General features: G+C 31.4%; 3 protein-coding genes across 3 annotated transcripts in view; all 3 read right to left on the bottom strand.

Annotated features, from left to right (window-relative positions):
* Nucleotides 1–7,451, bottom strand: part of LOC143200289 (uncharacterized) — a 193,403-nt gene extending 185,952 nt beyond the window's left edge. Inside the window, exon 1 of the mRNA XM_076410718.1 lies at nucleotides 6,392–7,451. Within this exon, the coding sequence (XP_076266833.1) occupies nucleotides 6,612–7,253 (642 nt within the window). The 5' untranslated portion in view covers nucleotides 7,254–7,451 and the 3' untranslated portion in view covers nucleotides 6,392–6,611. The remainder of the gene's footprint in view (nucleotides 1–6,391) is intronic.
* Nucleotides 1–13,152, bottom strand: part of LOC143206550 (limbic system-associated membrane protein-like) — a 95,462-nt gene that overhangs the window by 20,009 nt on the left and 62,301 nt on the right. The window contains exon 7 of the mRNA XM_076419147.1: nucleotides 11,027–11,167. Within this exon, the coding sequence (XP_076275262.1) occupies nucleotides 11,027–11,167 (141 nt within the window). The remainder of the gene's footprint in view (nucleotides 1–11,026; nucleotides 11,168–13,152) is intronic.
* On the bottom strand, nucleotides 7,464–10,437 carry LOC143200262 (uncharacterized). The gene is made up of 3 exons (XM_076410694.1): nucleotides 9,437–10,437; nucleotides 8,657–9,152; nucleotides 7,464–8,554 (listed from the first exon to the last, which is right to left on the bottom strand). Exons 1-3 carry the CDS (start codon nucleotides 9,935–9,937, stop codon nucleotides 7,689–7,691), a joined length of 1,863 nt encoding a protein of 620 aa, XP_076266809.1. The 5' UTR covers nucleotides 9,938–10,437; the 3' UTR covers nucleotides 7,464–7,688.

Raw genomic sequence — 13,152 nt, 5'->3', positions numbered from 1 at the left:
CTAAATTACCGTATCATTGCTTCTTTATTCCTATTTTTCCTCATGCGGGCTGAACTTTTACTTGTCCCACTCATTGTAATACTTAATAAAATAACTGCGTAACTTATTGAGTAAACATATAACACCAAAAAAATAAAATATTCTATATCAAATAGCAATATATCAAAAAATTTAACCGATTTTGGTGTCGAGCCCAAACGATACAAAAATAATAATATAATTTTGAGTCATACACAAAATTAAATTACGAACAAAACAAATCTAATTTATAGCCGGTACCGACATCAAACTGATCAGTTTGTAATAGTTAAAACAATATTATAAATAGATAAATGGTTTACGTAGGTATTAAGCTAAATTGTGTGTATATAGTAGGAAATAAAATATGAGTAGTAGATAGGTTATATAAAGTTTTTGTTTATTTTTATTTAGCTATTACAACGATTATTATGTACATATTTTATTTCAATTTTTATTTTAATCTCTTTTTATGTAAAAATAATTTTATGAAAACTTTGAGAATAAATTATACAGGAAATACAAATAATATCCCCACGTGCTTGTGTGTTGTGTTTCATATTATTTAGTCAAGGCCATAAAGCTATATATTGCTTTAATGGGCATCGCCGAAGCTATGTGTGGCCGTTGTTAATCCTTCAAATTTAGAAAATTCACCGATATAGAGTAAATAAGAAATATAGATGGATTTTAGACTATACAGATCAAAATAAGGTGTTTAAAATATTTCAATCATGTATTTTGATGATTTTATAGGAAGACCAAATATCCAGTACACTAATCTGAAGATAGGAAGGGAGGAGGCCTTATTCGGTATTTAAGGGCCTTTGAGTTATATTTCCTCACGAAAATCTCAAAATCAAATAAATATAAATATGGCGTCATTCCTAATAGGAAATGAAGAGCCTTAGGTTTTTTGTCTATGCTGACATTATCCTATGCAGTATGGATATTTAAAGTTTGGTATCAACTAATGAAAAGTTGATCTTTTTCTTCTTGTCAAAATTAATGGGTTGTTTCGACACACTCAGTTTAGATAAAAAGAGTCTAATCTAATAAATCTAAGAAAGAGTTTTGTATAAAGTGCAATATGATGTCGAAACTGGCACCCTATTGGAATCAACACTGATGCTGTTAAGTGTACGCTATAATTATACTTAAAATGTATATAATAACAATAATTCTAAGATTTAGAGTTAAAACGAGGATTACTCCCAAAAACTTTAATTAATCAAATAATAAGTATTTCTTAAAAATTATTTAACGTGATGATATATCATGATAATTAAGTCATCCTAGTAAAAAAATATATATAACAATGACAGGTTTATCTAGAACCTGCACCAACAGAGATGCCCAAAAAGAACTATATTATTTTGAAAAATTGTCGACTAACGTAGAGATCAGCTGTGGGTCCCAAAAAGCTATATGTGCATTGTTAATAACCACAAAAACAATCTTTTAATGTTAAAGAAAAAACAATTTTGAAAACCTCTTCCACAAAAACTAATATTTGATGCTCTAAATAAGTAGGACAACAATGCGTTTTTTATGTATATATGAATCAAATTATTTATTTGTAGATGTTTAGTAAGTATATTAAAGTAAAAAAATAAAATCTAGATAAAATATATTATTTACAAAACAATAATAATATTTGCAAAACGAAATTATTAACTAACCATTAAAGAAAAAATGCATATATTCCGTAAGAGCATAATTCATGAAAGTTCTGAAGGATCCGCACAAATATCTAAATGACGTATGGATTTTTTATAAACATATTATTTATATCATCTACGACCAATGGATATTTGCTGATCATTAAATATTTAACATAATGTGTCTTTTCCCTGTTTCTCTAGACATATTTCAATAATTAGCTCTAAATAAAATGTTTACCATGAACCCTTAAAATAAATAAAGATTTTTTCATAACAAGTTTTTTCTTTCTTATGTTAATCCAAGCCGAGGATATTTTACTTCGATCAATGCTATATATTTACGTCATATTAAGCTCTATACCCTATACCCGAAACCTTCATCCGCTAGAATAAAGGACATGGAATATTTCCTAGCATGTTTATAATATTAAATATTAAAAATGTTGTCAAAGCTTTGAACTACGTACATAGCCCTATATTTATTAAATTCCTAAATTCACTCGGATCGATATTATTTTATTTATATAACATAAAAACCGCTTTCTACCATATTTATACAACCTCCCTCTATCTCTCTCATATATATTATATATACATATATATATATATATATATATATATATATATATATATATATATATATATATATATATATATATATATATTTATATATCACTTTTCTCCACCACTTGATCAAAAAAGAAGATCCAGATTATCAAGAAAAAAGGACAGGATTATAATGTAGGAATTGGAAGATATCGAATCGTCCTTGTTTTAAGATATATCTCCAGTTCGTGAATTCCTGGAACAAGTACTGTCGTTCAAGATGTAACCATTTCATATACCTCTACTCTGGATATCTAGATAAAAAAAAGTAATATTTTTAAGATTGTCAATAATCAGTTTTGTAAGAAGAATAGTTGAAACAAGTCATCACTTTTTTCTTGAAATTAGTATCATTTTCGTATCAGATACATGAATTTAAACGCCTCATAATTTTAAAAGTCTCATAACATGGTTAAAAGGGTTTAGTTAGTCAGAAGCAATGAAAATTTCAAATGAGTTAAAAAAAAGTGGATTCGGAGAACCCAAAAAGTTTACAAATGAAGAATTAGACCAAAGGAAATGAGGCTATTACCGGGGAACACTACCAAATGCTACTGATTCGTTTGAGTTGTACATTAAAATAAACACTTTCCTTGAACATCAATAAATCAATTCACGTCTGTGGGACTCTCTACCCATAAGTAAATCAGTATCAGTCGTAAGTATTACTATCATGATTTAAGAAAAGATCAGATTATTTTAATCTACTATAGGATTGGAAGGATATTAATGAAAATTATTAACATAAGTTAAAAAGCCAGATTTATTAGTCAAATAATCAAAATGGAACAAATATCGAACAGAAACAGTGTTGTTCGTGTTGTTCAACTCATTAAGCACTATTTTTCAAAATACCATATTTACACAATCTTAAATTATCCAGCAACCGGCTTGTTCGATGCAGTGGTCAAGGTGACAGGACGGTACTCCTACTGTTGGGATGGTTGTGGGTTTGAAACCCTCTGGGGCGTAGCTGTAAATGTACGTTTGTGTTTTTTTATGATAATGATTGTTGTAATCACGCATCCAACAAGGAGAGCTGTTGTAATCACGCCGGTAACTAGGATGAGTTAGACGAACGCTAGTTGGTAAAAAGAAAGCTCTAAAATATATCAAAAACGTGGCCACCAATCTCTCCTTATTTAAATATTATTGAAAAGTTTGGACAAAAGCTAGAAAAATATTAAAATATTGAAAAACTATTTTTCTTTTCAAGATGAGTGGAAAAGGTTAAATCAAGATTATATTTAAAACCTATATAAAATACTACTGAAGAGACTGATTGAAGTTGTGAGAAATGTAGATGTACCCATTATTGAAATAAGAATTAAAAATATAGACTACTTTGTGCTTAGATCGAACTAGGCTACAATTTTGTCCCGATACTGGTGTTCAAAAAATATATAAAAAAATTGCTCCGCTGCATTTCTCGATATTTCTCAGGCCTTCGACGAGGTGTGGCAGACTGGACTGCATGTTAAATCGAAAAATTCGATTTTGCCCCATACACACAACTGCTGAAATTGTACCTCACAGGCAGACATTTTATTGTCAAACAGGGTGAAGAATACAGCGACTTACACCCAATATATTCGGGTGTTTCGCAGAACAGTATTCTTGGCCCATTGTTATATCTATTATATACAGCTGACCTACCTGATACAGTGGTTTTATCATCACACGAGGATACAATATCAGCCACAAGAAACCTCCAACTTCTTCTTAACAAAGTCAAATTGTGGTTAAAACGTGGCGTATCAAAGCAAGTCAATTAGACAGAATCTACCCATGTGACATTCATCCTTTGACATTTTTGACGTTTTAAACTATACCAAATGTACTGGCTGATAGGGCGTAAATCTAAATTATCACTAGATAACAAGGTTTTGCTATATAAGTCAATACTTAGGCCTATTTGGACCTATAGCATGCATGTCCAACAACAAACAGGTAAATGTGCGCAATTACAGTGAAGTGCGTAGGCTTAAACGCAACCTACCATACGAACTGATTAATAGACATATAGAGTGAGATTTAATAATCTCTAGAATTAGCTAGAATAGTTTTTATAATAAGTGAGAATATACTTTAAAATAAGTTAGAATAGTATCTAGAATAAGATTTAGATTATAAGTTGTACACTAGATCACTTACTGAAGTGATCTTGTACATGTCAAGATGGTTATATTATATAACAGAACTCATTTAATACTTATTGCCCAAGGGCAGATTGTTGGCGCTCTAGGATATTGATAAAAACAAAATAGGAAAAAGTGTAATTTCCGAGATGGTCCTATTGGAAATAAATCAAGGCCTGATAGTGGAATCCGGCGAAATCGAGGGAAATCCTCAAATTTCAAAGACACGTACAAAGTTTTCACATATTTTTTTTTATCTAAACTAATCAGATTTTTGGGTACGATATTAATACTGAACAGATATGATGTAAGACACAATTCTCCAAAGGTTAGGAGCTAAATGATATTTCTCTAAATATTATGGGGACGTACAGACAACTAATTGTATACTTTGAGGTTATTTAGGCAAGCTGATGATGAAAGCAGGGATAGGTCCGATATACCCTTCAGAGGTTTTTGAGGACTTTTTATTAAGGTTTTGTTTACCAAGGTAATTCAATGAAAATGTTGAGATGGCTTTTTAAGCACTAGCCATATGATATGGGAAGCCCTAGAAACATTACTGGTAACTGCCTCTATGGTACATTTGTTAAAGCGCTCAACTCACACGTTGATTCCCGGCGGGAGCAGCGACTTATTGTTGTTGCTCTAGTTCGGTTAGAACATTTGTCAAATCGCCTCTAATCATTCTTAGTTTTCAATCATTGTTTCTTTATTCCTATTTTTCCTCATACGGGCTGAACCTTTACTTGTCCTACTCATTGTAATCCTTAATAAAATAACGGCGTAACTTATTGAGTAAACATATAACACCAAAGAGAATATAATATTTTAAAAAATTTGACCAACTTTGGTTTCGAGTTCAAACGATACAAAAATAATAATATAAATTTGTGTCATACACAAATTTAAATTACGAAGAAAGCAAATCTAATTAATAGCGTGTACCGACATCAAACTGATCAGTTGGTAGTAGTTAAAATAATATTATAAATATATAAATGGTTTACGCAGGTATTAAGCTAAATTTTGTTTATATAGTAGGTAATAAAATATGAGTAGTAGATAGGTTAAATTAAGTTTTTGTTTATATTTTTTTACTTACTAGCTGACCCGACAGACTTCGTCCTGTCAAAAAGATTTGTAATGTGGCAGTTTTTGTGCCTACGTATTTTAAAAAATTCTCCTGAACAGAACCATCACCCTGGTGATAGGGCGTTGTGAATAAAAAATAATTAAATAAAACATATATAAGGATTGAAAAGTAAGTAATCGCTTTATTGTTAATCATGTGAATCATAATTATTATTATTATTATCATTATATTGCTTTGTGGTATACGATGTTTTTTGTTTGATTACCTGGCGCATAGATAAACAAATCTGATGGTTTTCCAACACGGGAACAGGCAACATACAATTGACCATGTGAGAAACATGGGTTTTCTAGATTAATACCACAAACACTTAATGATTGCCCCTGGGACTTGTTTATAGTCATAGCAAAAGCAAGCCGTCAACATGTCTATAGGAAATTTGCCATTACCAATGTCAATGAGTTGTTTAGAGAATATGTTTCCAGATTGGTCATTTTGCAACTCGACACGCATATTCTTGCTTAAATGAAGTACTTTAACATGTTTCCACAAATTGGAGGACTTTAGACATGGATTGAGTTCATCAGCTGGCGTTGACCGTGGAATCACTGGCAATGTTTGACGAAAATCTCCTGCTAATAAAATCATTGCACCACCAAATCGGTTATTATTGCTACGTAGATCTTTTAAGGTTCTGTCTAAAGCCTCCAAAGATTTTTTATGTGCCATCGTGCATTCATCCCAAACAATCAATTTACATTGCTGCAAAACCTTTGCCATTGCAGAGTTCTTCGAAACGTTGCAGGTTGGAGTTTCATTGCTTTGCATATTTAATGGCAATTTTAGTGCTGAATGGGCTGTTCGACCACCTTCAAGCAAAGTTGCTGCGATTCCCGACGAAGCGAGTGCAAGTGCAATTTTATTTTGTGAGCGAATTGTTGCTAATATTAATGAAATAAAAAAAGTTTTTCCTGTACCACCAGGTGCATCTAAGAAATAAATCCCTCCAGTTTCATCATTTGTTACTTTCATAAGAGTTTCAAATACATACTTCTGTTGTTCATTTAACAGTGGAAGATTTGTTTGAATTTATTCTTTCAAAGCGTTGAGATCATACAGTCTTTCTCGATGCAACTCTTGGTTAAAAGCGTCATGCATTGGACGATTGGGCGCGGTCAGGCCTAATTGAATTAATAGTTTGTTTGACATTATCAAGCACATGTCCTCAATTGAAATCAATGCTTCATTGTAAATTTCTTCACTGATTTGTATATTTGGATTTCCCATTCTATTCCGTATTTGATACAAAATATCATCACACATATAATCTTTGTACTTCATCCACAAATCAATTGGGTTTGATGGGAAGCATGTAGATATGATTATAGAAAACAATGTTCGTATTTGATGAGTGTGTGATGATATTACAGCATCATTGAGAGTTTGATCCCAATGAGCGTCATTTTCAAGCAATTGCAAACGTTGACAGGCTTCTCTGTAGGATCCACACAATTCACCATCAACAGTTCGTAACTGTTGGAATGATGTTGGGCCACGTACATTGACTAATAGCAGTCGTAAATAAAAACATTCATCATTGCTTGGATGTACTGAATAAATCCGGCCAATCGCATCGGTGGAATATACATCTGTATATCCTGGAACTGGTTTTCCTTGTTTCCGTCGTATAAATCTCCTTGAGGATTGATTCCAGGTATAATATTTTGGCATTTCAGAATATAGCAATGTTTGTGCGAAATCATCGTTTTGGCATGTCTCAAAAAAACTGGTTAATGTAGTAGATGGTGGCTGAGCAGCTCTTTGTACTGCGTTCTGTGCTGTAAAATACACTCTTTGTCCATTTTCTAAATGCACAGCTAAGTGAACAACAGAAGGGTGTCTCTCATGAATAGGAAAAGAAAATATTCGCCAAACGGCTTCATTACTACTGACATAGCGGCCCATTTGGTATTGGGTAACTTCATCATTAGAATTCTCTGCACCAATTCCAATCACAGCCATATCACTCCCTTTGGTTACATATTTGCAAATGTATTTAATCGATTTCACTGAATGGCAAGATTCAACGTTGATGTGTGCTTTGAATGTCTTTGATAAAATGGGTGAATATGGAACAATCCAACGATTATCTATTTCAATATCTTGTTAATTTAATTTGACAATTGTTGATTTTCCATTGTCTGCTGTCGATCTGCGACGATACAATGGATAACCGTCATTACCAGTAATTGTTTCCGATATTAATGTCCGTGGATATCGTTTTGAACATTTACCATCCATCATACACGGTGAATTTTGATTAAGAGTTCCACAGGGACCATGTATCATGTTTTTGATAACTACCTCATGCAATCCAGGATCTACTTGTACATTAGGGATTTCAGCTGATATCACTGCATCAACTTCATTTGGCCTTATCTTTTCAACCAACCAAATCAAAATGTGTGCATGTGGCAATCCTCGTTTCTGCCACTCCACAGAATACATCCAGCAGCGTGTCTCACCAAACACATTATGTTTTACGATGAAATTCATTAAAGATTTCAACTTTTGTCTAAAGACTCTGGCTGTAATATCATGACGATCAATGGGTGATTGCCCAGGGAATAACTCCTGCTTAATTTCTATCCATTGCGGATTGCATGTAAATGTGATGAACAAATCTGCTGTACCATAATGACGAACATACGACATGGCATCTTGAGCATATTCGTGCATATGCCGAGGGCTTCCGATGTATGTTGCTGGAAGAATAGTCATCCGACCGACATTCTGTGCATTTCCATCAGTATTAATCGCATCTCGAAGGTGAATATACTCTTCAGATCGGAGTTTGGTTTGATTCAACCTGATGAATGTTAATCTCTCCGTTTCAATTTTAACATACATGTCATCAACATATTTGTGATATAATCGCCGACATTTCAATATGTGATTATCTGCATTTTCCCGAATCATTAGGCGGTATGAATAATAGTTCATTGAACTGACTTTTTTGTTGGTTTCAGAACCTGTAAACAGATTTTGTTTTAATAACATTCAAATATAAAATTAAAATACATAATATAGTGACTGAGATATTATCGCCATAGCTAAACTAATATTTTAGTTACCTGTAATGGGATTTATCATTTTTATTGATAAATCGTAGCCATCTTCACCTTGCCAAAATATAATGGGATATTGCAGTGCATCATATGAGCGGTGTGTTTCCTTTATAGGTTGTAATTGAAAATTCCGACGATGTAAAACAATATCACGGGATTCCAAGTTTTCTACAACTACAACGATAGCAACTTCATCAATAGTTGGTGCATTAAAACGTCTTGTATGTTGACCTGCAGGTGTTTTATCAGCTCTGATTACAATTTTGTGATTATCGGATGGCATCAGATCCAGGGCAGTTTTAAACAATATAATCAATTGATTGTGTTGATGAAATAAAGTTTGTAATTGTTCTACAATAGACCTTTTTACTAAATTGTTATGTGCACAACGCAGATCAATTTCTTGTGGTGAATTGCCCATAAAATAAATTTGCAGGAATTTGTTGTCGCTATCTGACACTGGTAACAGTGAACCTGCTCTGTGATATATTTGCCCTTGTATCTGTAAATAAAAAAAATATTATGGTGTGGTATAAATTAATGGATTGTCAATGATCAAACTTAAATAATATTTGATCTTAAAAAGTATATATTTAGTTTTAACTAATATCTATCAAATATAAAATATAATAAAAGTGTCACTGAAACTGAATCACCATATAATATGATGACTAAGTGATATATTTCGTAATGATTAAGAAATTGAAGATTAGTAACACATCTTAACTTTGGTGACAGAAAATTTTGTTCGCTAAAATAATTATGAGTAACTGCTATAATACATACCTTGAAAGTTGGCATAAAATTTTCCCGAACTGCATTTGTTGCCCCAAATGAAGTCATTTGAAAGCAATTGTTATATTGTTGAATATGTGTCAAAAAGTGTATAGAATCTGTTCCTATTCCTGAAACCAATGAGTACAATGGTTCTGGTGGTGGATCCAATTGTATTAATTTCACTTTACCATTTGCGCAACACAATCCATTGGCTTCGTTTTTGTATTTTAATGCCTTACAGTGTGAGCAAACCAAGTTCATAGAACCAATAACAACACATTGGTAGTTACTGTAGTCAATTGACACATCGTAACTGAAAGCAGCTGGATTCAAACTTGCGCGATTATTAGTTGAATGTCGCGCTCGCGCTTCACGCGTTTGTGATATCCGAATTCTTTCACGTTCATTTCCGTCGTCACGTTCTTGTGCAGTACGATTAGATCGGTAATTAGTTTGGTTTATAGCATTTCTGGTTCTTCTACCTAAATTGCTTCGTCTTATAGGAGGCATATCAAATATAAATTATTTTTTCACTAATCACGAACTAAACAAACACTAACTAACTAAACACTCTGCACAAAACACGATATACGAATTTGTTTCGTGTATCACTTGACAATTCATCTGTCATCTGTCAAAAGTCATCTGTAACAGACAACTTTTTTTTTTAAATTTGATATGACTTGAACTCAAATCCTTTTAAGCCGTACGAATTGTTTTATTTATTTAAAATTTGAATTAAATTTTAAACAAATAAAAAATTTTAAATAAATAAAACAATTCGTACGGATTAAAAGGATTTGAGTTCAAGTCATATCAAATTTAAAAAAAAAAAGTTGTCTGTTACAGATGACTTTTGACAGATGACAGATGAATTGTCAACTGATACACGAAACAAATTCAAACAAAAAGGGCTATTTTTAGGGTTTTTCCAGCAATAATTCTAATTTTTCTCGCCGTAAAAACCATCCCTGAACTTCAACGAACATTTAAAAAAAAGATTTGGCCAAATTGGTCCAGGCGTTGTTGAGTTATGCGCTTAGGAACATATTTTGCGATTCATTTTTATATATAAGATTGTGTAAAACTAATATTCTGAAAACTTTGAGAATAAATTATCCAGAAAATACAAATAATATCCCCACGTGTCTGTGTGTCGTGTTTCATATTATTCAGTCAAGGTCATAAAGCCCTCAATATATCTATATCCCTTGTAAAGTATTCTATATATGGCTGATATCAAATATCAAAAAGAAACAATCATAATACTGTTAGATATTTATCGAAATATAGTTTACACCGAACCGAGTTATTTTGCTTTATTGTTAAGAATATATCAATAAATAAATATATTTACAAAAAATAATGAACTAATAGTATTAATCTGGCATATCACTTTGATAAATTGAATTTTAAAACAATTAGTTGCTGCTAGGAAAATTTCAAGCCTATTTCCCGGAGGATGCATAACAGGACAAGAAAATGACGACGATACATTAACCGCGTTCGAGATTTGAACTGTGACAGTCGAAAATTGAATAATCAACTGCTACCAGAGAATATACATTAGTGTTCCCCCATTAAGTGTTCCTTACTTACTGCTTTGGGATATCATTTCGCCCCGTTCGTTTATCCAATAGTTGATAGATTTAGGGAACGCTTCTAAGTGACACTCCAAGGTTACTTGTTGACCTTCGTAAGCGCCCACCAGTTGGTTCTTAATCCATACCATAGGCGGAACTGGAATACAAGCACATTATATTAATATATTTGCAGTATTTTTTTCCTGTAACGAACAGAAATAATGAAATGTTTAAAACTCGTTAAGTTGATTAATTCATAATGTTTTTTTTTAATTTATAGTCACCTCAACACTTTTGTGTTATTTAGTGATTTAAGCGTATATTTGTTTAATTAGGATTATGATATATATTATAATATATGCTAATTGGACCAAAACAAAACAGAATAAACACGTATAAAATGAGACAAAACATAAATAACATTAAAGCTGATATAAAATAATAACAATGTAATAATCATAATTCGTTTATTGATAGAGTTGATAAATTGATAAATTGAGTTGATAAAATTTAACGTAAAGGTTACAAAGGTAAAATAATCCGGTTTCTCTAAAATTAAATATGTTATGAGAAAGTAAATAAAATATTGCAAATGAATTTCTATTTACATGAATTAAGTTGATTAATTCATAAGGTTTTTTTTTAAATTTATAGTCACCTCAACAACTTTGTGTTATTTAGTGATTTAAGCGTATATTTATTTAATTAGCATTATGATATATATTATAAAATATGCTAATTGGACCATAACAAAACAGAAAAAACACGTATAAAATGAGACAAAACATAAATAAAACATAAATAACATTAAAGCTAATATAAAATAATAACAATGTAATAATCATAATTCGTTTATTGATAGAGTTGATAAATTGATAAATTGAGTTGATAAAATTTAACGTGAAGGTTACAAAGGTAAAATAATCCGGTTTCTCTAAAATTAAATATGTTATGAGAAAGTAAATAAAATATTGCAAATGAATTTCTATTTACATGAATTAAGTTGATTAATTCATTTTTTTTAATTTATAGTCACCTCAACACTTTTGTGTTATTTAGTGATTTAAGCGTATATTTATTTAATTAGCATTATGATATATATTATAAAATATGCTAATTGGACCAAAACAAAACAGAATAAACACGTATAAAATGAGACAAAACATAAATAAAACATAAATAACATTAAAGCTAATATAAAATAATAACAATGTAATAATCATAATTCGTTTATTGATAGAGTTGATAAATTGATAAATTGAGTTGATAAAATTTAACGTAAAGGTTACAAAGGTAAAATAATCCGGCTTCTCCAAAATTAAATATGTTATGAGAAAGTAAATAAAATATTGCAAATGAATTTCATGTAAATAACTGGAAATTTTATCGATGAGGTTTGCAATAGAGATATTTTTTAGATACCTAGGTATGTTATGTTTATATCGAATAAACTTTAAAGCTTCACATGAGTGTAAAACATGTCGGACTAAATTTACTAGTCCTCAATAATCACGCAAAGAAAGAATATCGCCAGTCATAAGATACGAATGGGAGAATTGACATTGTTCGATCATTAACCTATTTAACAGGACCTATTTATATCATTTAGACATTAGTGTTATAGAAGCAAAAAAATCTTGCTTAATGAACCAGAATTTATTATCTCCCTCCAGCAAGTCCCACTCCAGTTGAAAAAAACTATCCATTTTAATCGTAATAATGGCATATAGATCTTTATGATAGGAAAATATAGGAATATATCAACCGATTAGAGTGGTTTCTTCAGCTACTCTCTGGTTACCCTCTATGCCCACATGACTGGATCCCCAAGCAATTAATACTCTTTTCTTCCGTCTAATAAGAATGTGATATATGTTATAGATGCGAACGATACTGGGCTGTCTAAAATATGCATCTACAATTTCCAGAATAGAGCTCAGGGAATCAGTACAAATCAAAAAATCAACAAATCAGTTAATTCTGCCGATAGTATGGATGCATGTTTATGCAACTAAAATTAAGGAGGAATGGATTTAGGATAACTAGAGGACCCATAAACAGCTGCGCTTAATCTCCCGAACGACTGGGAACCAGCCTTGTATAAAACTTTATAGCTTGAATACAGCGAAACATGATGACCAA

The sequence above is a fragment of the Rhynchophorus ferrugineus genome, unplaced genomic scaffold (assembly GCF_030347505.1).
Source record: "Rhynchophorus ferrugineus isolate W39M unplaced genomic scaffold, kcgeb_rfMv2 rfM1, whole genome shotgun sequence".
Taxonomy (NCBI): Eukaryota; Metazoa; Arthropoda; class Insecta; order Coleoptera; family Curculionidae; genus Rhynchophorus; species Rhynchophorus ferrugineus.
The sequence above is the reverse complement of the archived record's forward strand: the minus strand, read 5'-3'. Positions and strand labels throughout refer to the sequence as shown.